The sequence below is a fragment of the Thamnophis sirtalis genome, unplaced genomic scaffold, assembly GCF_051295495.1.
Source record: "Thamnophis sirtalis isolate CommonGarterSnake01/CBP01778 unplaced genomic scaffold, rThaSir2_p1.2 scaffold_9, whole genome shotgun sequence".
NCBI lineage: Eukaryota > Metazoa > Chordata > Lepidosauria > Squamata > Natricidae > Thamnophis > Thamnophis sirtalis.
Genome location: NW_028261389.1, coordinates 33,851,557 through 33,879,464, shown reverse-complemented (window position 1 = coordinate 33,879,464; position 27,908 = coordinate 33,851,557). Strand labels below are relative to the sequence as shown.

Here is a 27,908-nt window from a genome sequence, read left to right as displayed (position 1 = left end):
ACGTAATTTTCGTGCAAGCACGCTAAAGACCATTAACACCTTAATGCCTGCTGTCTGCAAAACTACACTTCCCAGGAGGCAGAAGAGTCGGGCGCATGCGCGTCTCCTGCCTCCAGCATGGCTACGGTGTTGTCACGGGCGCTGAAGCTGCCAGGTAGGGGTCTTGACTTGCAGCGTGCCAAACGGTGGTGGGAAATGCAGAGTGGGCAGGATGAGGATGACATCCCTGGAGTATGCAGGGCTGGGGGTTTTAGACTCTGATTCCTGAGTCCGAGGGAACATCCGGGTCCCATCTGGAGAATAGACCCACCAACCTCCTCCCCGCGTATATCCGGGTCCCAGCAGGTGCCCTTTATCTCTGACCATGATAGAGAAAAAAAAAAGATAAATGGATTGAAAGAATAAGGATAATTATTATGGGGAATGGAGAGGCGAATGAGATAAATCCTGGCTGTTAAGCATTTGTGTGGATGCGCAGGTGCAGAGACCACCCAGTTCTTTTGCAGGGAGGAAAGGTTAACCTTGGTGGCAGAAGGAACTGGGGCAGGGCTGGTCCCAGGGAAAGTGATGGGGTTGAAGCTTTGAGATGGAGGAATGAGTAGGTATTGTTTTACTGTTGCGACAGAGATGGAAAATAGGTCTGCCTTTTTGTGCAATCTTTGTTCCTAAGAACAATTTGGATCAAAGTATTGCTAGCCAACATTTTTGCAAATATTTACATTTCACTAGGAATAACTCGTTTTTGGAAGTAAATGAATTATTTGAGAACTCACAGACAGTGATAATGGGAGCCAGATACTTTCTGGCTATGATACTATGTTGCAGTCACCTTCACTTTCATTCATGGAATTTTAGGGGGCTAAAATAATGCTTTTGGATTTTTGGAATATTTTCTTTTGTTTATTGGTAGAAAAGGGGAAAGGTAGAGCAGACAGAATAACAATGCAACCCTTGTTTATTGGCTGTGGTAACAGCTGTCCATTTGGAATCAGCCCAGCTGTTAGTGAGTGCTGAAGATTGTGGTTGATTTAACTGAGTTTTTGTCATCTCTTTAAACTTCAAGAGATATAACTATAATTAAAGTCTTATTTTAAGCTTATTTTAAGTTGAGTGAGGCTGCATATCACGCTGCGTACAATGGTCAGTGAATAATACCTTTCTTGTACAGCTTGACTTATCTTGTCCACTATTTTTTGTTGGGCTAGTTTTACCTTAAGAGTGAAGTCAATTAGGTGAGATGGATGATATAGGAATATGATGAATAAGCATGGTGGGTATTTTTTTTTACATTTTAATAGGTTTAACGGCTATAACCTGGTGTAAAGATGCAGAGAAACTTATTTAGAGAGAATTGAACAGTGAGAACTGTGAGTTGTTCTCTCTTCAGTGAATTGGGAAATTCTGGAAGATTAATTGAAACATTCCAGTTAAACACTGAATGAGTGTATTTTGGTACATAATTTGATTTGGTGAGTTAGAGCCCGAGAAATTCCAGACAAAAATGAGAAAGTACACCTAAGAAGATGACCTTTTCTTCTGAAACTTAACCTCTTGCTATTAGCTATAAATTTGGGTTATTCTAACTTCTAGTAGTTGTAACTAGCAAAAGTAAATCACATATCTTATAGCAATGTAAAGAGAACCAGTTTGGTGTCATAATTAAAATCTGGATAGAAACTGAAAGACTGAGTTCTAGTCCTGCTTTAGGCATGAAGCCAGCTGGTTGACCTTGGACCAGTCACATACACCTACTCCTAGGAAGGAGACAATAGCAACCACTTCTAAAATCATGCCAAGAAAACCTCAGGAAACCTGTCTGTGCAGGTATGAGGTGTTAAGGCTGACTTAATGGCAAAAGAAAAAGAAAAAAAAGTTCTGTAGAAAAGCCCTGTCATCTCTTATGCTGGAATTAGATTAATAATGGTTGACTTCAGATTCTGGTTTTCCTTTATCTTGTTTGCTCTGGCATAGATCTACAAATTCCCAGGAAACGAAATCCCTGGAGAATTGAGATAATGCACTTCTGATTGGGAATTCTCTCAGCTGTCTTGCTCATCAGACTTGAAACCACTTAATCCCCTTTTAAAGCATTTCCCCCTTTCTATCAAATACAGCCTTTTCTCTGCGTTATTTTTCCTTGTAGAATGCAGCCGTAGAGCGTGTATCCTATATTTTCCTTTTTAACCACAGGCATTGAGAATATTTAGCTCCAGTTGAGTTTGTGTAGTATGTTTTTCTTCACATTTGATATTTGATTTGGAATAGGTTTTTGTTACTGACATTTTAAAAGTATTTTTAATCCTTACTGAAAGAAAAAAGAGAAAAATAAAGAGTTCATGAGGAGTGAGGTAGCAGATAAATGGAATAAAATTGAAAATTTTAACTGGAATATCTGCAGAGATGTAAAAGTAATAGCTTTGCTGCTTGGAATAAAGCTTGTATATCAAGTACTGTTGTTACACATGGGATGGGACAGTTGTGCAAAGGAGTGGTATTGCATTAAAAAATGATCACAATTATATTTGTGTTCAATCTGAAAGGGTCTATCAATGTCAAAGGTTTTCAGGAAACAAAACTTTGGAAAAATTTCATTGTCCAGTGTAAGTTTACAGTACTAGGCTGTAAACAATAGGCTACAAAATCAAAAGTGTTTTAATTATTGTGCTTTGAAAGAAGTTGACAAAAACCTTTTAACTGCCTTACCAAAAAGATGGTTAAGAGCAGAGTTCACCAATCTTTCCGACATTGCGGACCAGGGATGGGGAGGGTGGAGGGGATGGTTTTGCACGAGAGGCGGGCAAGTGTGTGTGCACATGCAGCTCCATTTGTGCGAGTGGCAGGTACGTGCACCTGCGGCTTGTGCAAATGGAGTGCATGTGCCGACACTTGCGATGTTCCGAAGGGCTCAAGGCCTGCTAGTAGGCCACAGCCCGGCAGTTGGGGACCCCTGGTTAAGAGGACAGAATTTTGGCACATATAGGTTAACCATAAAGAAACAACATAATAGCTTCAGAGAGTCTGCAGGTCTTTAAGAAGATGTTGGATAGCCAACTGTCTGAAACGGTATAGGGTTTCCTGCCTAGGCAGGGGGTTGGACTAGAAGACCTCCAAGGTCCCTTCTAACTCTGGTATTGTATTGTATTGTATTGTATTGTATTGTATTGTATAATTGTTTCCTATTATAAAAATGAAGGCATTAACAATTATATAACCCATACCCTTTTTTTCTTAGAAAAACTCTGCCTATAGTGAAATGGTAGTAAATAATTTTATTAAATAAAAATAAATAATATAATTCAAAATAAATTTTGAAATATAGACAGACTTTTTCTTCTGTCCAACAGTGTCATCTCCATGCAGCAAGCATGCCCATTACCTTATCTAATAAATTGCCTTCCTTTCCTTTGGATCATTTTTAGTGGTCCTGAAAACACCATAAGTTCTTTCAACAAATTTCTCACTTTCTGTTTACCTTCTCAGGTAAGAAAAGTCCAGACCTTGGAGAGTATGACCCTCTCACTCAGGCTGACAGTGATGAGAGCGAAGATGACTTGGTCCTCAATTTGCAGAAGAATGGTGGAGTTAAAAATGGGAAAAGTCCCCTAGGGGAAATCCAGGATATTGATTCTGATGTGGAAACCTGTATTGCCAAGCAACATCTCTCGGAGGGTATGATGGAAGAGTACCCAAGTGAAATGAACAATGATTTGGAGCAGAAGACTGCCAGTTCCTTGATGCCTTTTTTGCGCACAGCCATGTTTTTACTCACTGTGGTTATCTCCATGATCCTTGTGCTGGTCTGTGCTTTCCTCATTCCTTGTCCACCAAGAGACTTGCATAATACTTGGATTCACAACTTAGGACAAGTAGCAGGTAAGAAATAATTGGAAATAACATTTTAGATTATGAAATGTATACCCTACCAAGAAATGTACTGAGTGGTTTGTTGAAACTATAGATTCCAATAAAAGAGAATATTGGTAGCTCAGGGTTGAAATGTGGGCTCCTTTATGCTCTCTGAGCTTGATGTTTGATTATCCAAACTAGGTAACATCATCAGTGCTAGTAAGATGTGCGGATTGCTGTCAGTTTATATTCTGGTGGCTTGCCTGTCAGTGTTGGGGTCTTAGAGATTATTTGGTTGGTTCTTTGACAGCTTCTTGATTGGGGTATTGTATTTATTGAAAGTTTTGTTTTAGTTTAGTAAAAACTATCTTAGGTTATGTCCAATTAAGCAATTGTTCCAAATTGTCTCAAATTCCATGAACAAAACATATTAAAGCTTATTTTTAAATCAGGTACCAGGTTTATAGCTATTTAATTCTGTGGCAGTTATTCTGTTCAAATATTTATTTTCTTTGATTTTGAGTATAGCAATTACACATACATTGGATTAAATGCTCTATCCAGTTGAACTTTTAATGGCTAGATATTTAATGTGCATATGTGAATCTTTTCAGTCATACATGGGAATGTTAACTAAATTTGATCTTTGGACAGAAGAAAAAAAACAATGGAGAGCTGAAATTTAAGTTAATTTACTACTCCAAGAAACAAAACAATTATCTTTTATTTCTTAATTTGCTTAATTTGTTATTCTGTAGCTGGAAATGCCATGTCTAAATGCTGTTTTTGGTATCTCCATGTTTCCCACTTCAGAATTATATGGAAATGGTATAACTACTTTGATATTTAGTATAGTGCAAGATATTTCATATGTGCAAGAGCCATTATGTTGTAGAGTGAAGAGCAGAATTTGTAGTTTCTAAAAACTGCAGTATGATAGGAAGTAATCCTCAAAATAGCTTTACATTAATAACTTATCTTTGCTGTTGCATAGATTCCAGTTTGTTACTTTGGGCCAGTCCTGACGTCAATTTTGTTCAATTCCTCTTTTCCTCATATTGAAATATTGCAGAACTCGAGAGGCATCTCATTCTGAATTTTCCTTTACATTTGTAGCAATAGTAGTGACATTAAGTTTCAGGATATGGGGTCGGGATCAAATGCTTCTCAAGAATGTAGTTTTGTGAGATGTTAGCTTAACTGATGTGATTACAGTGGTCAAGAAATATATCTGAGTGGGCTAATCTGCAGAAAGTAGTGAGATTACATTTATAACAAGATTTTTATGATACCTGTATCGATAGCCATCCTGAATATGCTTAGAATAGATGGGAGGTACACTTTGGAAAAGTGATTATTCCACCTTATTTTTCAGATGGAGTTCTGTTTCCACCAGAACTTTTTGATGTAAATAATGATGGTCTCCCTGATGTCTTACTCTCCTTCACAGCTTTGAAAAATGCTAGCGTGTTGGGTAAGTGTGCAAATTGTAATAAGTAATTTCAGAATTGAGAGCTTAATGAAATTGTAGCAAGCTGGCAGTCCACAAACCCAACCTTCTCTCTAGCAAACTTGCCTGCAAGGAACAGGAACACAATTTCTCCATATCTGGGTGACAGTTTTTAAACTAAATATTTAGTCCCTTTGATTTCTGACTGAACAATCACTTCAATTAATCAGTTGAATTAATTCACTTCCTGCGATATGTTGCAATGTATACTTTACTTTCCAAGTAGCCTTGGAAAAATTTGAAAGTAGCACAACCCTCCACAGCAGGTTTTTCCCTTTTCATTATAGAAAGATCAATTTACCTCTTCTACATGTGTCCTCAGGTGTCTCCACGCCATGGGTAACAATAATGGCACTTTCGGGTATGAACGGCAGCATCTTATGGTCCAGTCATGTTAAAGAAGAGATTCTAGGTGTGCAGTGTAAGAATTTGGACTCTGCGTTCTCTGCAGAGCCCGTCTGCCTTGTTACTGGGACCTCTACATTCCTCAGTCTTCTGAGTGCCTCATCAGGTAAGGTGACTTAGTGTAGCTAATAATCCACACTATTGAAAATGGGGAGTTTGGTAGCCCCTTTTCTGATTCATGGGTTTTATTAGAAGGAATAATGATAATAGTGTTGGACAGCTGCTTCCTTTTCTTCCAATACTTGAACTTTTAGATGAGAAGTGTCAAGGGTCTACTGTTCCATTGAATTGTCAACCTTCATTCTTGAGAGCGAATATGGATGATGATGATGATGATGATGATGATGAATTTTAAGAAGATAGATGGTTGATATCTAGGATGTTGGCAGCAACCTGTATCAACCATCAGCACCAGTCAATTATATTTGTGATACATTTTTAAATGTTCAGTTAACTGAGTTTCATGTTTAATGAATAAAAGAGATAATAATAATAAAGATAATAAAAGGAGTAAATAATAAATAAATACATCAGCCACACTTTGTGGGTGAGTATACATACACATTAAGCAGAGAATTAGATGTTCAGCAGAATGATGGCACGAGGGGGAAAAACTCTTCCAATGTCTAGTTGTCCTGGCATTCAATATTTTATAGCACCGTCCCGAGAGAAGGAGATGAAACAGTTTGTGTCCAGGATGTGAGGGGTCTGCAATCATGTGACTACATTTTGGACGATTGGTAATTGGCTTGCATTTATGACAAGTTACAGTAGGCTGTGGTCATGTGATTGCATTTTGTGATTTTTTAAAAAAAAACATTTTACAGCAAAAAAAAAACACCTATTGAATAAGCTGGATTTGGACTTATGATCATGTGGCTTGCTTAATGACTGTGGTGATTCAAGTAACAAATAATTGGAAAATAGTCATGAAATCAAGTCTGATCACATGCGACTTGACCTTAAACTGCAATGGCTTATGACCAAAATTCTGAGCTCAATTGTGGTCGTAAGTCAAGTCAATAAATCCAGAACTGCTGGGCTTTGCAACATTGTCACCAAATATTGAGGGGGGGGGGGGAAACCAAGATAAAAAGATTCCCAAACTTTTTGAGTTCATGTTGCTCCTCGTGGTTCCCAAACTCTGCCCATCGGCAATAAGAGTTTTGTTTATTAAGTAATAACTGTGACACTTCTGTAGGTTTGCTGGGGCAGCCCTGGGGCAATGCAGTGCACGGTTGGGAACCATGGACGTGACTTAATTATTGTATTTCCAGTGAACTTTAGAAATTAAATCATTGGAGTTGCGATCCTAACATACCTGGAAAGTGCTAAATTGAATATTTGATAAGATGTGACCATCTTGGTTGAAGTTTGTTCAATTGCCACCTTCCCATGCACCCTCACCTGTAAACCCTAGCCAGCTGGTAAGATGCTTCTTGGCTGATGCAAATGTATATCACCCTTTAGGTAAACCGGTTTGGACCTTTGATTCCCCCCACTTTTCCAATGGAATCTTGGCTGCTCCAGCTGTTATTATACCTGATGTGGATGGAGATCGGGTCAGCGATTTGATGGTCTTAACCCTTGGAAAAACACAGGTAGGATGCATTTCGCAAGGAAAGAGGAAGATTTGAACACACTATTTTTTTTATAGCTTATCCCAACAGGGTGTCCAAAATATTTAGAGAATAACAGATTAGGCAATGCTAGAATAATTGCTTAATGAATAGTCTTCCACAATGTGCCAGCCTTTTTTTCTGAAACAGTAAAATATTATAAACTTTTGTTAATTCAAAAATGGCTAACTCAATTTTTCCTACATCATCTGACCCTCAGATAGATTGGCTAAAGAGACCAATCTAACCAAACCAAGAACCAAAGAAGTAAGAAACCTGATAAAATCTAACAGGATGCAGCTAGAAAATAATTTAATAATGTTTTTCATTCAGGGTTTCTTGGATGTGCATTGGATAGAGTGTGATTGGACTTCCATCTTCACATTCCCTCTACTTTTTTTTTCTTATGTAGCCAGAATTAGGCTTTATCCTGATATCGGGTAAAACTGGAAACCCAGTGGGAGGACCTGTGAAGTACAGCATCAATAGAAGTGGAAAACTGATTGATCCACAGACTTACATTACCTGTCATGGAGCAGTCTACATCCTGTTTGGCTTTGGTAAAATGTCCATTTGCTTTCTTATTCTTATTTCTGAAGCATCCTGAAATTACATAAAAAGAGTTTGACCCATAAACCCTGGCAGCATTACTTTGGTCCTGATGACAAGCATTTCATGGGCTTCGTCTCCAGGATACTTATTTCTTTAATTAATAAATGCCAAAATCATAACAAGCATAGCAATTTACACTCCTAAAAATGTCTAGTTGGCATGGTGGGTAAAAAATGAAATCACTGTGGGCATAACTTTTCTGCAAAGCCCAACCCTATTCAGTATGTCTTTTAAAAGCTATCAACTTCTTTTATTTCACATATACATATAACTGGTACCATATTGCTTAGAAAGGTACCAATTTCTGTCATATAAAAAAGCTAAAAATATAATGATACCTGAGCAGAAAGGAAATGGCCCAAAGAGTAGAGGAAACAAAAAAACAAACAAACTCAGCTCCTAATTGACAAGATGATTTTGGAAACCTGCAATAGAAGGAAAGTCAACTTGAATGCAAAAGAAGGCATTCAACTCCCTGCCACATGAAATACAATCAAGGCAATGAACACCTGGGCAATTCGAGTCATTAAATACACATTTGGAAGGATGGACTGGATGCAAGCAGAATTAAAAGCCCAAGTTAGGAAAGTGAGAAAAATAATGAACAATGACTCATGGTCTTCATTCACAGTCATGTTGACATACTACTTAGCAAGGATCGTGAATGGGTATGAAATGTTGCAAGTACGCAAAAGTTGAAAAAAGGGGATTGGAAGAATAGCTGAAGGACAATGAAGAAGATACAGTGAAGACTTACTGCGTACCAGAGAGACCAAACTGGCTTGCGAAAGACCAAATGAAAAATAGAAAAGAGATGTGGAAAGGTAATTACATGATCAGTACACAAACAAAAACCTAGCAGGCAAAGTAGAGAACAAGAAATTGCTAGGAGCAGGAAAATTGAAAAGAGACACAAAGGGACTAATTCTGACTGCACAGACTTAAGCTTTAAGAACAAATGCATACAAAACTAGAATTGCGAAGATGTTACCAGACTGCAAATGCCATCTCTGCAAAGAAGCTGAAGAAAGAGTGGTTGCCTGTTTAGCTGCTGTCAGACAATCACACAGACTGACTGCAAATAGTGGCATGACAGAGTAGCACGAATGGTGCATTGGAAGATCTGCAAGAAATCCTATTTGTTTGCAAGCATGAACTAGTAAAAACAAAGTAGACAAAGTAATGGAAAATGAAGAAGATAAAAGTGCTCTGGGATTTTAGAGTTCAAACATACAAACACCTGCCACAAAACATCCTAGACTTAACAATTGTTGATGAGAAAGGCAAAAAGTTGGGTAATGGATGTTGCAGGACCGGGAGACAGAAAAAGAGAAGGAACTCTCTGAAAAATCACAACGTACAAAGGCCTACAAATAGAAGTATAGAACTATGATGGCAAAAGAAAGCAAACATAGTATCAATATTAATACACACCTTGGGTGCAATCCCAGAATATCTGGAGCACCACTTAAACACCAGCATCGACAAATCACCATCAGTCAATTACAAAAGGCAGGTTTATTTGGAAAAGCTTACATCCTGCAGCAATACCTTTATCACGATCAAACATCTGCCTATCCCAGGTCCTCAGAAAGGACTTGATAGGTAGGTTAAAATGCCAAATCCAGCCTAAACATCTGGCTGACTGTGTGATCAACCATAATAATAATGTAGATAATAGGTCACATTAATACCAATGCAAAGAGACTTGTAGGAGTATTCTATAGTGCAGAACTAGTGCATGTGTTCTGCACTAAATGAGTCCATGTCTCTTCTTGGAAAACATGGAGAGTATATGTAAAGAGCTCTAACAGAAAAATCCACTGCTCCAACTTAAAGATTCCAAGATCAACTCAACAGAAATATGATTATTGTAGAATAGCTAGAATTTTTATCTGTATACATAATAAAGGCCCCATAGTGATGGGATGTCCCTGTTTAATGTCTGTAACTTTCCAGCTGCTGACTGATTTCGCACCTGCTTTATCAAACTGCTTTATCAAACACAACAGAATTTTAGACTTTGCATTTCCTTTCTACCTAGGTCGGGTCTATGCAGTTGCTTTACGAGATATCTTTGCGCAGGCCAGAAATCACGATAATTTCCCTCCAGTGCTGCAGCACGAAGAACCAGAGTGGGAGAAACACAGATCGATCAATTTGTCAGAGTTCATTGATATTTACAGGTGGGACACTTACCTTTTCTCTACAGTGAAATTTGTGAATCACCCAGTTCGGTGTGAAATGCACAAATCTTCAGCTGGCTAAAGATTCAAGAAATGAGTGTGATGATACAGGTTTTATTTTTTTTAATGGTTGCCATTGCTCAAAGGGGTGTTTTTCCTTTCATTAAAGTTGACTGTCCAATAATATTTGTTGTTGTGATCCAAGTCCAAAATACATAAACTGTAAATCAAGTTTAAACTAAAATTGCAATTGGGCAAAAGCAATGTGTCGTGCACTAGAAATATCTATGTATTACAAAAAACTCTTATTGTCATGACGTTTAATTGGATGAAAGAATGAATGACAATATTTGGCCCATGACTTCAGAGAGAACAAGGGAATGAAATTTGGGGTGCTTGCGGCTTTTGCTGGGCTGCTGCTGTGGTCATATGATCTCCATTTTCAATGTTCTGTGACAGTTTCCCAGCCAATCTTGCAATCTCTTGCTCCCTCCCTCCTTCCCTGCCCCACCCAACAGCATCAACTTGCCTGCCCATTGGGAAGGAATATGGGGGCAGGGGGAAGGGATGGAGGAGTCAAGGGAAGGAGGGAGATTTCCAATGCCCCTGCCAAATTCCCACAAGAAAATTCAATAGAGAAACCAGCAGGAAGTTAGAAGTTGCTCCCGAGCCCACTGCATTTTTATCTATGTATCCTTGATCATTCTGTTTCAGTGTTTTAGGTAAGGAAATATCCTTGAAATAATGACTGAGTGGGGAATTGGTTGTCCATTAAACACTAAAAATAAACTATGTAAAACTGTACAAAACAAATCAAATTTTTAAAAAAGCAAAAAATGACAAAGAACATAAAAACCTGAATCATAAAGTAGCTAAAATTAGCCCTAAATTTACAGGTGGTAACTAAGAATTAAGATAATAAGAGCTATCTAATTTGAAAACAAAAATTAATATTTAGTGCTTAAAAATTATAGTTAAAAGGTTAGGATAGGAATAGTTGTTTCAGATTAAATTACTTAAAATATTTATGAGCCTGGGCACAGACGCATCTGTAACATCAGCACAGGGGTTGTACTTGGAGATAAGTATATTAGGCTGTATAGATATAAATCAGGGGTAGGCAACTATGGCCCTTTTATGACTTATGGACTTCAATTCCCAGAATTCCTGAGCCAGCCACACTGGCTCAGGAACTCTGGGATTTGAAGTCCACAAGTCGTAAAAGGCTCAGGGTTCCCTATCTCTCATATAAATAATGGTCTGCTTTGGCCCAAATTAGAAAACTCTGTCAGAGTCCACTGTGTTTATTATGCTGCTACACAGAATTTTGCAATGTGGTACGTAATAGCGGGAGATTGACTGTCCTGCAGCATTGAACATTTGACATGCTGCTTCTTTGTTTTTCTCTAGAGGCACAGACCTGGGGCCTCAGGCACAGGCAGCCTCCGAAAGCTTTGAATGCAGACCTTGGAACCTGCCCAAAAGTGATTGTTGAATTCTAATATCTAATCTCGCAGAAGGGAATTATTATTCAAGACCATAGGCTGTAACTCTATTTCTTTATTTTAGTTAGTTTAATCTAATTTAATGAAATTAAATCATTTTGGATTTTTCCTGCTTTTACGTGTTTTCGGGGGGGGGGGGACCCCAGATATCTAAAAACTTTGCATACAGGCAGTCCTTAACTTACAACAATTCATTTCACAACAGTAGTGACGTGATCATTTTTGCACTTATGACTGTCACAACATCTCCATGGGTGCATCATGCTTCGGGTTTACTCTCCTAAGGAGGCGGGCATCAAGAAGAAGGGCCTTCTCCATAGTGGCTCCCTCCCTGTGGAACATCATCCCTGCAGAGATAAGATTGGCCTCCATTTTGACACTCTTTCGCAAGGCTCTGAAGATATGGTTATGCCAATGGGCCTATGGACCCCAAAATGACATGGAGCTCATCAATTGGCTTGTTTGATTATTGTCACTGTGTGTGTGTGTGTGTGTGTGTGTGTTTGTATTGTTTTGGTATTGGGATTTTATACTTGTCCACCCAGTGGACAAGTGTCATATAAATAAAAAGTAATCAGAATTTAGGCACTTGTCAACTTGCATGTATTTATGAAGACTGCAGTATCCCAGGGTTGTGTGATTCCCATTTGAGACCTTCTCAGTTGGATTCCAACAAGCAGAGTCAATGGGGGAAGTTGGATTTGCTTAACAGCCACATGATTCATTTAATAACTGCAGTAATTTACTTAACCACTGTAGCAAAGAAAAAGGTTGTAAAAATTTCCAACTGCCTTGCTTAGCAACAGAAATTTTGGTCCCAATTATGATCCTAAAGCAAGGACTACCGATATACCATAATTATTTCTTAGCAAAGTGCAGGACAATTGCCTTAAACCTACCTCAAACATTTTATGCTGGAATTAGTTTTTAGTATTCTGTTCAAATTATGCTGCAATATTTCTGGTGGGCTTAAAAAGTAAAAGTCTGAAGGGTCTCTCGCAAACTCCCAGCAATAGCAATAAGACTTATATACTGTTTCACAGTGCTTTACAGGCCTCTCTAAGTGGTTTACAGAGTGAGCATATTTTCCCCAACAATCTGGGTCCTCATTTTACCCACCTCCAAAGGATGGAAGGCTGAGTCAACCTTGAACTTGAGCTGATGAGAATCAAACTGTCAAACTGCAGTCAACTAGCAGTCAGCAGAAGTAAAGGCACTAACAATTCTTCCTTTTTTTCTTGCATAAATGTCTTGGCTAAAGTACTCTCTCCGAGTCTCAAATACCCAACATAATTGTTTTGTGGTTAAAATTAGAAGATTCCAAGGACAGAAATCACAACAACAACCAGCTGAATGGTAGCACTTACCCAGCCTTTGTAAATCTAGAAAAGTTAAACTGAGACAGAACTATTTTTAAAAAAATATTTTTTGTTACTTTTACAATAATAACAGAAAAATAAAACAGATGGTGCAGACCTGGTTAATACTTGAAGCAGAGACCATCAGAAACTTCTAGGCTTATACAATAGACTGGAAATTGGGCGGGGGGGGGGGGAACCACATTAGAAGAAAAAATGGGGAACCTGTTCTGTACTGCACTGCTGCCATAACAATGAGTCCGTGACCAGAAAAACAGTGGGAATTGAGTGTACTGGGAAAATGATTGACATTACTGTAATTTACTCGTTACTTTTGTTTGCTCTCTGTATCTTGCAGTGGTGGCGTTGTGTTTCTACAGGCAGTGAAATCTCCTGACAGCAATTGCAGTGACCTTTTGATCACCACTGAACATGGTTTGACTTTACTGCGAGGTCAAGATTTGGAACAGCTTTGGACTCTAAAGAAGCGAGATATGGATATGGATATTGACAGGTTACTGGGTTTGAGGGGTGGAGGGAGTATGATCTTTTCTGCTTCTCCTGTTAAGCTCATATGTAATGGCAGGTTAATAGGGAACAACTGTTGTTAGTGTTAATCTATAGGTGCTTCCTCTCAGCTTTGTGGAATGTTTTCCCTCTTAAATCAGTTTTCCTTAAATCTAGTTAAGCTGGCTTGGGTTTTGGGGAGTTGGCATTCAGTGCTTCTAGTGAATCATCAGGTTGGGTCAGGTTGATCTGGAGAACAGCTCTAAGCAACTGAAAGATATATTCATCTGAAACTTTGATGGCTGGTCTTTTTTTTTTAAAATTATTCCATTAATATAACATGTCTGTAATGTCATAAATTGAGTCTCAGACATGAAAATAAGTTAAATTGTAGAGGAAAGTAATTACTGACGTCAACATCAACATTTATCATTATGGAAGCAGGGAATTCATTCTATTTTTGGCTAAGCAGTTATTCACTTACCTGTCACATTCTTGTTAGTAACCCTTATTAGTAGAAGTTTCTCCTCTTAGAAATCTGGCTGGCCTTTGTTGCCTTCAAGGGAGCAATGAATATATTTCCCCCTTTTAGTTGTTTGACTCATTTAAGTTATTCCCTTGGTGTTAGATGAACAGGTACATCTTTAGTTTATGCCTAAAGCTTCCAAATGCAGCAGCAGCCCTAACTAGATGAGAAATATTATCACATACATTTTAGACAAGCTACCTCTGACTATGAAAGTAGTTATGAGTTTGCAGTTGAAACAAGAAGCTTGGTATTACCAGTAGCATTAAAAAAAGGTGTTGGTTTGTTCAAGTCCAAATGTGTGGTGTACCTATGTGTATATGTGTGTGTGTGTGTGTGTGTAATCCTAGTCATGTTAAAAAGATGCATAAAAGAGTCATGAGGCTTTGAAGGCTACCTGTTTTTGTATTATGTGAAGTACGTGCACAAGATTCATCTCCAGGCACTACTCTGAACAGGAGCATAGTGGCCATAAAGGACACAAAGCTTCAAATGAAGTAGAAATTTAGCTGAATCCGATTCTACTCAAGTGGGAAAAAATGCTGCTAGGAAATTCAAGATATTACTAGGGCCCAAAACTGTAACTTTGCTTTTGTTTTAACAACTACTGGTCTCCTGATTAAGAGAGCAGATTAAGTGGACAAACACTCTGAAAACTTCTCACGAAGTCTAGGCTTGTAGGAATGCAGATGTGCTCCAATGAAGGAAAAGTTACTTCTTTCCAGGCATGGACATAAGATGTTTCATTTGTCTACATTTCAGTGTGAATTCTTTCTTCATTTTTGCAGTCAGCCTTGCCCAGGATACTTCAATGATGATCAAACTTTGGACTTCATGCTTCAGGGCCAGCATGGAAACGTCTCTAGAAAGGTACAGTTACGGCTTTCTTACAGTGGTGGGATTCACATTTTTTTACTACCAGTTCTGTGGTGTAGCTTGGTGGGCGGGGCAGGGGAAGGATACTGTAAAATCTCCAATCCCTCCCCACTCCAGGGGAAGAATACTGGAAAATCTCCATTCCCACCCCTCTCCAGGGGAAGGATACTGTAAAATCTCCAATCCCTTCCCACTCCAGGGGAAGGATACTGTAAAATCTTCATTCCCACCCCACTCCAGGGGAAGGATACTGTAAAATCTCCATTCCTACCCCATTCCATGGGAAGGTATTGTAAAATCTCCATTCCGTCCCCACTCCAGGGGAAGGATACTGTAAAATCTTCATTCCCACCCCACTCCAGTGGAAGGATACTGTAAAATCCTCATTCCTACCCCACTCCAGGGGAAGGATACTGTAAAATCTCCAATCCCTTCCCACTCCAGGGGAAGGATACTGTAAAATCTTCATTCCCACCCCACTCCAGGGGAAGGATACTGTAAAATCTTCATTCCTACCCCATTCCATGAGGTTTCGCTCTCCCTCCCTCAGTTGTGTAGCAGCGGCAGCGGCAGCTCTCAGCCTATGGCGGCAGCGTCATGCAGGCTGTGGAAGGAGGAGGAGGAGGAAACCAAAGAGAGGCTTTTACCGGGTCTGCGCCCCACAGCCAGGACCGTCCTTGCGCCTCAAGCCGCGTTTCTTCCTGCAAAGCCCTTCGGGCAACCCGAGAGTTCCGCTTGACGCCAGAAGGGCTTTGCAGGAAGAAACGCGGCTTGAGGCGCAAGGACGGTCCTGGCTATGGGGCGCAGACTCGGCAAAAGCCTCTCTTTGGTTCCCTCCTCCTCCCCCTCCTTCCACAGACTGTGTGACGCTGCCGCCGTAGGCTGAGAGCTGCCGCTGAAACAAGTTTGGGGAGGTCCTTTGCGGGCAGCCAGTTCTAGCCGCCTGCAAAGGACTTCCCCACGTTTGCTTTGAAAGAAATCTCTGCGCGGCAGTTAGAAACCTCTGCGCGGGGGTTTCTTGCCATGTGCGCGGCCGCGCAGCCGCGCACCTTAGAGGGAACAGTGATTCCGTCCCCTCTCCAGGGGAAGGATACTGTAAAACCTCCATTCCCTCCCCTCTCCAGGGGAAGGATACTGTAAAATCTTCATTCCCTTCCCTCTCCAGGGGAAGGATACTGTAAAAATCTCCATTCCCTTCCCTCTCCAAGGGAAAGATACTGTAAAATCTCAATTCCTTCCCCACTCCAGGGGAAGGATACTGTAAAATCTTTATTCCCACCCCACTCCAGGGTAAGGATACTGTAAAACGTTCATTCACACCCCATTCCAGAGGAAGGTTATTGCAAAATCCCCATTTCCTCCTGATCAGCTGGGACTCGGGAGGCAGAGAATAGATGGGGTGGGGGGGCATTCAGAGGTAGTATTTACTGGTTTTCTGAACTACTGGTTCTCCAGAACTGGTCACAACCTGCTGAATACCACCTCTGATACAATCCTCTGCAATCTTAACTATTCAGGCAGGTAGCTCCAAAGTAAATGTTTATTGCATTTTTCCTCAACCCAATGCTGGTTGGAAATTCTGCACTTGAAGAGCACCAGATCGGGAAAGCGTTGTATAGCTGCCCAATGTGCAATTTACAGTCAATCCATTGTGACAAGAGTATTACTTGAATTCTAATTCAAGATAAGCCAGATGGTTCCCTCCCCTTGGTATTTTGGATTTTAATTCCTACAAGTTGTGCTTAGTGGCAGCATAATGTAGAATATGTAGTTCATGCCATTCAAATGTGTCTGCTGTTGATACAGCTATGACCTCTCTTCTAAACAGTGACCACAAGAAGTTGCTTCAGCTTGTCATGTGATCATTCATTTACAAGAGTTGATAAGCTCAAACTAGACATTAAAGCACCTTGGCATTTAATGTGCATCTTTTAAGAATGGTAATGAAAGGGAACACAACAGATGTGCAAAGGGTGTTTAATCCCCTTTTTCACTTCTCTTCCACTTCCCACACTCCCCCCCCCCCCCCCCCGTGAAGTTTTATCTTGCTAATTCTGGGTTTCTTTGTTTTCAGATTCTGGTTGTGGATGGTAAATCAGGACTGCCAGTTTGGAATTATGAGCTGCCGTATCACATGAGAAAATCAGATGCACAGTCAGTGCTGACTTTGGACAAAAAATCTGTCTTTCTTTTCTGGGCTAATGAGAAGCAATCTCTCTTCAAAAGCTTGGTGAGTGCAGAGTTCTTGAGTTTGGAGGAGGCATTTGCCCTGAAACCACACTATCTAATTATGTTTGAAAACAAGCTGCAGTTATGTAAGGGCATGAAAAACATTTTGCCCATTCTATCTTCCTTTTCTGATTGTATGTGTTTCCGTACTTTGAAACAATTTTTTGGGGAAAGAATTATTTTCATTTCTGTGAATATTTTCCTGGCCCATTTCTTTATTTAAACACATATATGCACATCTGTCATCAGCTTGAATCAAAGGCTTATTCCCTGAAAGTTATGGACCATCATCTACCCTGCTGTGTAGATCAGGTTGTTAGATGGAAGGTTTTTAATTTTCCCTTGTAGGGCTGAGAGAGAGACAGATTGGCCCAAAGTCAACAAACCAATTTTAATGCCTATAGGACAGAGATGCCAAACTCACATCATCAGGGCATCACATGATGTATCGGTACTTCCCCCCCCTTCATTATACTGGGTATGGGCGTGGCCAGCTTGTGACGCATCTGGCCCGCAAGTTTGACAGCCCTGCTATAGGAGGACTAGATCCTTGGGTCTCTCTTCTCCTAGTATAGTAAACATTACATTTGTCGCTCTCTTTCCCTTCCCATCCCACAACCCTACATTTTCTACACTTTAAGAACAACTTCCTTTGGCAAAAAAGCATCAATCCAATGCAGTATAGCAGCTGCAAAACCCAGGCATTATGCATTTAAAGCATATACACGGAAACTGCTTTGGTCGCACTGATCGATGATCTCTGGAGAGCCAGGGACAGGGGTTATGCCTCTGTCCTAGTGCTCCTTGACCTCTCAGCGGCCTTCGATACCATCGACCATGGTATCCTTCTGTGGCGGTTGCGGGAGGTGGGAGTGGGAGGCACCGTCCTTCGGTAGTTCTCCTCCTACCTCTCGGACAGGTCGCAGTCGGTATTGGTTGGAGGGCAGAGGTCGACCCCTAGGCCCCTTAAGTATGGGGTGCCGAAGGGTTCAGTCCTGTCCCCCCTCCTGTTTAACATCTACATGAAGCCACTGGGTGAGATCATTCGGCGGCACGGGATAAAATACCACCAATATGAGGACGATACACAGTTGTATCTGTCCGCCCCATGCCAACTCAGTGAAGCAGTTGACGTGATGTGTCAGTGCCTAGAGGCTGTTAGGGTCTGGATGGGTGTGAACAAGCTTTCACTCAATCCCGACAAGACCGCGTGGCTTGTCTTTTTCCCTCCCAATAATTGGCCTTGTATTCCAACTCTCAGGCTGGGGGGTGAAATTATACGCCCCTCAGACAGGGTGTGCAATTTGGGAATCCTCCTGGATCCACACCTGACTTTGAGAGCATCATTTGTCAGCTGTGACCAGGGGGACATTTGCCCAGGTTCGCCTGGTGCACCAATTGCGTCCCTACCTGAACCAGGAGGCACTCAGAACAGTCACTCACGCCCTTGTGACCTCAAGACTGGACTACTGTAATGCGCTCTACATGGGGCAGCCCTTGAAGAGCATTCGGAGACTTCAGCTTGTCCAGAATGCAGCCGCGCGAGCGATTGTGGGTGCACCTCAGTACACCCACGTTACACCTATCCTCCACGAGCTGCACTGGCTGCCTATTGGACTCTGGATGCGCTTCAAGGTGCTAGTCGTTACTTTTAAAGCCCTATATGGTATCGGACCTGGGTACTTGAGAGACCGCCTTCTGCCAATTACCTCCTCACGACCAATTAGATCCCACAGATTAGGCCTCCTCCGGATCCCATCAACTAGCCAGTGTCGATTGTCGACCCCCTGGGGGAGGGCCTTCTTTGTGGCTGCTCCGGCCCTCTGGAACGATCTCCCCGTGGAGATTCGGACCCTCTCCACCCTTCAGGCTTTCCGCAAAGCCGTTAAAACCTGGCTGTTCCGGCAGGCCTAGGGCTGATGAGTTCCCAGCCCCACTCGAATTGTTGCGGCTGTTGATGAGTTTTTAATCTGTTTTGTATTTGTCTGTCTTTTCATTTTTTGTACTTCCCCTTTTCCCTATTTAGTTTGTTAGCCGCCCTGAGTCCCCTCGGGGAATAGGGCGGCATACAAGTTCAATAAAACTAAACTAAACTAAACATGATAAGAGATAAGAAATAAGCTTTTAAAAGCCAATAAGTGTTTGGACCCACATTTTTTTTCCTAGGCAAGGAAATTCCCATGGGGCTTGAATTTCTCTTGTACCTGCCTGTCTGGACCGTCTTTATAGTAGATTGACAAGTAGGGTCAGAGTAATATAGATACAGGCAATGCTTAAATATATTAGTCTCAGATTATGTGATTATCAGAATCTTAAACTGGAATTGGAAGCAAATTCCAGTTCTGAATAGGCGAGCTTTTTATTCCTATGTATCCTAGTTAGCAAAACCATTGGCAAATTATGGAAGCTACAGACCTAATCATCTGAAAACATCAAATTGTGTCTCCTGTTGAAATTTCACACTAGCTGCCTTAGAAAAGGTAAATATTACCTTTCCATTTCTGGAATCTTGATTATTTTTTCAAATGTTTGCCAGTTCCATTAAACTTATAAAACCATAATGGCTTTGAGTTGGACATGTTTGTCAGATCACACATGTTGGAAGATGTAGCTATGTTTATTTTGAACCGGTGTTCAACCTGGCATGCTATGGAATCGCTGTTGCCCTAGATATAAATCCAAGCTGGGGAACACACCTTACATTTTAGGAGAATTATTTAGCAGCTACAAAAGTTTGAAAACAACAGTGTCTTTTAACAAAGGGGCTTATTACTCTGTCAGTGAGCAGTAGTAATATTCATTACTGCAATGCAGCTTTGACCACCTTGAGATAATCTTCATGCTAAGATTGCATAAACAATCGTTATTCATCTCAGCCAAGCTATTTCGGCTACACACAGTAAAAGGAAGGATAACGTTGACCAAACTCTTAATGTTAAAGTTGATAAATGCATACATATAAGGAACTGAATAAAATACGTTTAATAAACATAAAGGACTAGCACAACTGGAGAGAAATCTGGTACAGATAGTCTTCGACTTATGACCAGAATGGAGCCCAAAATTTCTTTTGCTAAGTAGAACATTAGTTAAGTGAATTTTGCCCTGTTTTACCACCTTTCTTGCCACATTTGTTAAGTGAATCACTGCAGTTGTTAATTTAGTAACATGGTTGTTAAGTGAATCTGACTTCCCCATTGGATTTGCTTGTCAGAAGGTTGCAAAAGGGGATCTGCAGGACACTGCAACCGTCATAAATATGAGTCACTTGCCGAGTGTCTGAATTTTGATCACATGACCCTAGGGATTCCACAATGGTCTTAAGTGTGAAAAGTGGTCATAAGTCACTTTTTTCAGTGCCAGTCTGAACAGTTACTAAACAAAATGTTGTAAGTCAAGGACTATCTGTATTCCTATGTTATTGTGGTGTTTCTATTCTGACATGATGACATGATAGCAGTCTTCCAATATCTCAGGGGTTGCCACAAAGAAGAGGGAGTCAAACTATACTCCAAGGCACCTGAGGGTAGAACAAGAAGCAATGGGTGGAAACTAATCAAGGAGAGAAGCAACTTAGAACTGAGGAGAAATTTCCTTACAGTTAGAACAATTAATCAGTGGAACAACTTGCCTCCAGAAGTTGTGAATGCCCCAACACTGGAAGCTTTTAAGAAGAGATTGGATAACCATTTGTCTGAAATAGGGTTTCATGCCTTTTTTTTTTTGAGCAGATTTTTCCCCCCTTCTACAACACCTTACAATGATTACATCAACATTGTTATGTCATCATACCTGTACATGTATATAATATTTCGCTTCTATATTTACATAACTTTATACACAGTTCTATATATATATTTATATATTGTTTTTTGGCTTAATTAATTTTATTCTTGTTTGGCAGGCATTTGTACCAATTGTTCCAAATTTCATAATATTCCAACTCTTCTTTATCTTTTAATTTCAGTGTTAATTTGTCCATCTCAGCACAATCCAAAGTTTTTTTAATCACTAATTCGTCTGAGGGGGTATTATTTTGTTTCCAGCATTGGGCAAATGCTATTCCAGCTATAGTTAGCAGATGTGTTAATATGTATTTAATTTTCTTTGTATATTTCCCTTTCAGTATTCCCAGTAGAAAGATTTCGGGTTTGTATTTTATCTGTTCTCCTGTAATTTCTTGCACCCATTTCCAAATTTTTGTCCAATATTTTTGTGTTTCCGGGCAGGTCCACCATATGTGATAAAAAGTCCCTTGTACTTTTTTACACTTCCAGAAGGTCGGCTTCATGTTTGGGTACATTAGCCAATCTTGTTGGTGATAAATGCCAACGATAAAACATTTTGTATATCTTTTCTTTAAGTGCTGCTGATTGTGTTAGTTTATAATTTGTGTTCCAAATTCTTTCCCAATTCACTAGATCTATGTTGTAACCAAAGTTTTTGGCCCACGCTATCATGCAAACTTTAACTTTTTCTTCTTCTAATGTTACTTCTAATAAATATTTGTAAATTTTCGTTATGAATTTATTTTCCGGGCCAATTAACATTTTATCTATTTGTTGTAATTCTGTGTATATTCCATATTCTTTTACATCTTTTTTGTATCTCAGTTGCAGTTGGAGATACGGCCACCAATCTGTATTTATATTTTGCTCCATTAATTCTGGATTTGTTTTCAAATTCCCTTGGCTGTCTAAAATTTAACTATATCTAACCATTTTCGATAGATCTAGTGTATTGGGAGGTGTCATGGCTTCCATAGTGGAAAGCCATGCCGGTATTTTCATGTAATGTTTTTCTCTAATTTTATTCCAGACCTGTATCAGTGCATCTCTAATATAGGGTCTGTGAAAGTATTTTTGTTTCTTTTTACCCTCTTCCCATAGGAAAAAAATGCCACCCCATTTGCAAGCCGTGGCCCTCTAATGTTAGGGTTTCATGCCGAAACAGGGGGTTGGACTAGAAGATTTCCAAGATCCTTTCTATTCTATTCTGTTCTGTTCTATTCTAACTCTACTCTATTCTCTGTTATTGTATTCTTTCAAATGACTTTTCCTCACCCTGTCTGTGCTTTTCCTCCACTGATAGCACATGATCATTGGAATACCAGTAGTGAGAAGAAAACATTAGAAGGTTAAAAACTAACCTTTTCTCATTTTTTTTCATTTTAGCTTCCTTCATATCACATGACTGTTGCTATCATTATTAACTTCAGTTTATCCAATACAAACTATCATATAAAGTGCAGTCCTGATCCTTCCTTAAATCTATGGATTTGGGCAAACCACTGCTCCCACCTGCCCCCTTCTCTTGGAATAAAACAAAATGAAATAAAAGCTGCCTCCCAAAATTTTTTTCAAGGAACCCTTGCAGTTATTTGTGAATCTGGTACTTTAACTTTACGAGCAATATTGAGGTTCGTGGAGGAGGCAGCAAGATGACATCATGATCATTGACATGTATACATAGGCTGATTTTAATGGGAATTTGAAGGTGTTAACAACTGGAAACATCCATGTACTGATTGCTGTTTGATCATTAGAAGCTTTTCTCATCTCTATTCCAAGTTGCTTTAGATTCTTTTTATTACACTGTGCAATCTTGTGTTTTGCAGTGTAGCTGTTGTTATCTTTTATCGCTGGCCAAGCTATGGAATTGGTCTACAGGGTCTACTTTAATTCTGTTGAAATGAGTGAGATGAATTAAGCAGGGACCTTTTATGACTGCTTCTGTTGTTGCTGCTGTTTTAGGAACCCAGACCAAGGATTCACCATCTTTATCTTCTTCATCCTACTTTCCCTTCAGTCCTTTTGGATCTGAGTAATACGACAGACCCAGTAATTGCTTCATCTAGTGAGTATGCCAGCAAAAATCGGAAAAGCCAAGTTTGCTTAAATAAAGGCTGAAAGATATCCTAATTCTGTGATGGCGAATCTATGGTCCACATGCCACAAGTGGCACGCAGCACCCTTTCTGTGGGCATGCGAGCTGTCGCCCCAGTTCAGCTCTGCTGCGCATACGCCTCCCACCGGCCAGCTGGTCTTCAGGTCTCTGCTTTGCATGGACAGAGGGTGGGGAGCATGCGGGGGGGGGCGGGATGAGGCAGAGTGCATATGGGGCATGCACGCATTGCATTTTGGGTGTTCGGGCACGCACATGTGCATTCGCGTGTGCACTCATGCGCTTTTGGCACTCGGTCCGGAAAAGGTTAGCCACACTGTCCTAGTTTGTGATGGCTAATAATGGCTCAATTCCCTTTTTTGCTGGGTTGTTTGTAGTACTTAAGCCTTTTAGTTAAATATTGATCTCTCCTTTGAATGCACAATGCAGTTCATTATTTGCATATTTCATTAAACTGGTCTAGACTGTCAAGGAACTAAAATACTGAAGGTGTGTTTTTCTTGGCATCTTATATTCTTCTAATGAAATGGTTGCGTTTTTTGACTGTGGGTGTTAAATGTTTTGTTGCAATTACAATTTCTAAGATTTAGAAGCAGTTACAACGTGCTGAGACTTCAGATTATTTGTTTTTGCTTGTGTTGTAATTGTGCAACCAAAAACGCTATGTGATTGTGACCTTGTATCTGTGCTGCAGAGCCATTTGTATTCATAGCACTTTCAGACCGCTGATCCCCGTTCCTAGCTTTTAGCTGTAACTAGAAGCTGAACCTGAATTCATTGAAGAACAGCTAATAAATATTAGCTTTAGGAATCCAAATGTGATTTATTGTTTACTGGTGGTTGTTTTTGTTCCCCTTTTCCTCTGTTAGTTGGAATAAATGATCTTCAAAAAGATGCCTTTTATATTACGGTGACAAGGAGTCCTACTTCCGAACACCAGCCAGGGGTTCTGTCAGTTAGGAAGCTCCGCCTGAGGTGGGCCTTGATGACACAGAGCCGAGATGTACCTCTGAAAGACACAGATCCCAAAATCAATCATGGGGAACTGAGGCGGATTCTTTCTAGGATCAAATTTATTGATTTTGCTCAGAAGGTGAGATTCCTTGGGGTTAAAACATAAGCATGTAAGAGGGTGGACTGTTCTATTGAAGAGGAAGGCAAATGGCGTTTTAGTAAATTACAGAATAAAAGAGTTGAGAAACTGCTAAGCTATATGATTTCTCTGTTTTGATACGGGAGGAATTGGCCTTGGTCATGTTCTGATTCTACAGTGGCTCCCTTATCTGGAGAATGCTTAAGTGAGGCCTCAAGTAAGCAATTGCGGATTAAAATTTAATGTTCTAATTTGCCTTCCTCTAATACAGAAGTTAACTTGCATGACTCAGAAATGTGGTATAGTAGCTAAATGTAGACAATATGGATGTTTATGTTTTTATTTGCTTTCCTAAAATTTAGTAATGTGCTTTTGGGTCAAAAAGTTAAAATAAGATTCAGATTGGGCTGTGAGACTTTTGGGAGAGGAAAGAATCCTGTATCCATGGATGAACTGACCAATTCCTCAAATACATAAAAAAGATCAATTTTCAGTGACATCAGAGCTATTATGTGGAAATACGATTGAGACTTACTGGCCAATTGCCTTTTTCTGTACTTCTGCAGAGTAGTTCCATATATTGGAAGATTACCAGAATCTCTGAAAAGGAAGTCTTTATTTTTAAAAAAATAGAAGAAGAAGAAAATGAATATACTCCAGTAGATAAATTGGAAATTGCTTTCTTTGTTAAGATTGAAGTTTCAAATATAGTTAATGGTATTCTCTGGCAAGATCATTTTTCTAATCTGTTGTGATTTTTGGTGCAGGAGAACCACATGTATCCTAGATAGGTTCAGACTCAGAGAGATTTATATAGTTCACATATTATTGTAAGCCATTATGTGTTTGGTTAACACAATATGTGAATTCCAATTGCAATTTGTGTATTGTGGCTTACAGATTGGCTTGACATGAGAACCTAGTTAGTTATAAATTATTCAATAAACCCCACTTAACTAAAATCTTGGTTCTGATTACTGTCTGGCTGACATGATATAGTTGATGTTTCATCTCCCCTTCTCCCACATGCTGTTAGTGTTAATTGTGCCTTGCCTAAATACTAATTTATTACTAATTTTATGAAGCCAGACTTAGCATATCTGATACCTTTTCTTCTCTCTACCTCAGTTCTAGCCATATATCTCAGGTGTTCTAAGTGACAAATATGGAGCTCAGTGTCTACAACCAAGCTGGTTAGTCAGACTTCATGAAAACTCCGGTTAATGAAGAATGGGAACTAAGCCCAGATGTTTTAGCACTGGGGAAGCCGAACTGTTCATCCTTAAGTATCCTGACTTGAAGGAAAGCTGCTTGTTCCTTTGTTTGCTATTCCATGTCTGCATACCTCTTTCCAGGTGGATTGAATGTATGTATTTAAACACGGATATTGGAGTATGGGTATTGCCATCTTAATTTATGAAATATATTAAAAAGTTTCTATTTATATTGTAGAAGTATTTAAGCTCCTATTTATATTGTAGAGGTATTTCAATGTACTCTGCCTTTTACCACTAATCCCTTGGCTGGCACCCTTCACTCCGAGTTCCTTCAGTTTTTTTAAACCTCCTTTTGTTTTGGGATTACTCTTTTTTCCCACTTACTTATTCCTATTTTCCATGTCTCAATCCATAATCCACAGTGAATGATATTGTGTGTCCTAGTGCCATTTGACTGCATGCATTCACATTCATTCATTCAGAGTCAGATGGATTAGCTACTGAAAGTTAGTCTAGTGACCATCAAATCTCTCAAATGAATCTAGAATCAATCTATTTATAGGGGAGTTTTATATGACCAATGGATAAAACATTTGTTGTCATGCTCTTGTGTATTGACCAAATGAATTTTGATCAGGCATGCCCAAGGAAACAGCATGACAGATGCTTTTGATGTTAGTATTACACAGACTTTGGTATTGCCTCCCAAAATATAACTTTTCTATCGTTAAATAAAGTGATGACAATTCTACTATCTTCTCATAATGTATGTTCTCAGTTTTGCTTTAAAGTATTAAAAAAATACCAATTCTGAAAGAATATACAATTGAAGCTTTTTCATAAAAACATAAGAGCCCTAACGAGTAAGACCAAGCATCCGTTTATTCTAGCATCCTATACTGGCTAAGCGTATGCCTTTAGAAAAATTGCTAGCCATTTCCTGCTCCTGTTCCCCAATACACATTTGGGTGACTCCGTTGCTTACATTCCTCCTTTGTGAGAAATGTTGATTTATTCCTGGATCAGGTACAAATAGGACTACTGCCTTGGCAATGTAAGAGGAATTGCTGTACTGGATTGAATTCAGGATCTGTACACAATCCCTTTCAAATGTTTTTTTCTTTATCAGCTTTTATCCTCTCGGTAATTCTGAGGCAGTGCCTCACTCTACTGCTCTATTTTTATTTGTATATGTTGGAAAGGAGTTTTGCTAAATGTTAGCACAATTTATAGCACTTGTCTTCCTCACTGCCACCTCCTGGGTTTGTTCTGGTTTTTCAGATAACTTAAATATGTAAGATAGTCTTCCCTAATTTGGTGTCCTTCAGCTATATTGGACTGCAACTCTCTTAACAGTTTAAGGTCCTACTGAGTAGCAGTAACAATCTAACACAATCATAATATGTATGTCGTAAATGTTTTGAGTGTGTTTCTCGTAGCTGCTTCATGTGGCAGTTTGATGTATCTGAAAGGCACCCAATTGGAGAAAGCGGTATCCACATTGCTTCCAGAGCTTCTTTAACAAGGAAAAATCTGTGTTGCTCATCCTGCTGGCAAATTTTGAAAACTACTTGAAATGATGACAGGCAACCTGAGTTTCTCCTTTCAGTTCAGATTTGAATTATGCCATTTGATGCTTCTGAGCTTTCTGTGATTGTTTTTCTTCTTCTCTCCCTCTATTCCCTATGCACTTTAAAGAAAAGGCTTGTCTATATGTTGTTCTAAGCTATAAACCTTATCAGAATAAATAAATATGTACAGCATATCTCTGTGTCACCTGAGTTTTTCTGGCTTCTCTATGGCAATTGAAAATGGGTCTTGAAAAGAACAGAATTAGAGTCTGTATGCTGTCAGCAGTTAAAAGTGCCATGAGAAGCTACTGTGGGAATATGCATATATCAGCTGTGATGATAGACAGCCTTCTGCCTAGAACAGAACTTACAGAAGTACTCCCCCACCCCGGGGTAAAATCTGATTTATGGAATATTGATAGTTTAGCCATGACACTACCCTGTTTCCTCAAAAATAAGACCTCCCCCAAAAATAAGCTCCCTGAAAATATTACAACACAACAGCAGCTATGAGGTGACCACACTCACCGCTTCCTGCACCTCAAAAATAATAAGACCTCCCCAAAAATAAGGCCAAGCACTTATTTCGGGGGTCAAAAGAAAATAAGACCGTGTCTTATTTTCGGAGAAACATGGTATGTTAATTGGCCCTTCAGTTAATCATAAAGCTATTCTTCCTAATAAGTAAAGTTCATATCCACGGACGCACATTATTTAAATTCCAACAAAGTTTGACAAAATGCAAGACATACGGAATGAAGACAAGGAGAAGCTAAACACATCATTCAGTAAAATAAATCCATATTGTTCAGTCACTATGCGGCATATGTAAGAAAAGCCCAGGTTGTCCGAGATAAAATGTCATTGCCAATCAGTATATATGAGTCTCGCCAACTTTCTGTTATTTTATGCTGTTAGCAAGTCCTGAGGCTGTTTTGCTGTAG

At 39.6% G+C, this 27,908-nt stretch overlaps 1 protein-coding gene across 2 annotated transcripts; it reads left to right on the top strand.

The window, feature by feature from the left end:
- Positions 1-21: 21 nt before the first annotated feature.
- On the top strand, positions 22-27,158 carry FAM234B (family with sequence similarity 234 member B). 2 transcript variants are annotated; one of them, XM_087723271.1, is made up of 13 exons: positions 22-154; positions 3,481-3,873; positions 5,222-5,320; positions 5,679-5,867; positions 7,232-7,362; positions 7,793-7,940; positions 10,037-10,178; positions 13,400-13,555; positions 14,863-14,944; positions 17,025-17,180; positions 22,933-23,035; positions 23,953-24,176; positions 25,305-27,158. In XM_087723271.1, exons 1-13 carry the CDS (start codon positions 118-120, stop codon positions 25,308-25,310), a joined length of 1,866 nt encoding a protein of 621 aa, XP_087579397.1. In that variant the 5' UTR covers positions 22-117; the 3' UTR covers positions 25,311-27,158. The 2 variants fall into 2 exon arrangements, with proteins under 2 accessions (XP_087579397.1, XP_087579398.1); XM_087723272.1 differs by lacking the exon at positions 22-154 and adding an exon at positions 580-598.
- The last annotated feature ends 750 nt before the right edge of the window (positions 27,159-27,908 follow it).

Excerpts from the sequence above, each read along its gene's own strand:
- FAM234B (XM_087723271.1), top strand. The coding sequence starts at position 118 with ATGGCTACGGTGTTGTCACGGGCGCTGAAGCTGCCAG. Across the intron at positions 155-3,480 it reads ACGGGCGCTGAAGCTGCCAG|GTAAGAAAAGTCCAGACCTT; the intron begins GTAGGGGTCTTG and ends TTACCTTCTCAG. Across the intron at positions 17,181-22,932 it reads AATCTCTCTTCAAAAGCTTG|GAACCCAGACCAAGGATTCA; the intron begins GTGAGTGCAGAG and ends CTGCTGTTTTAG.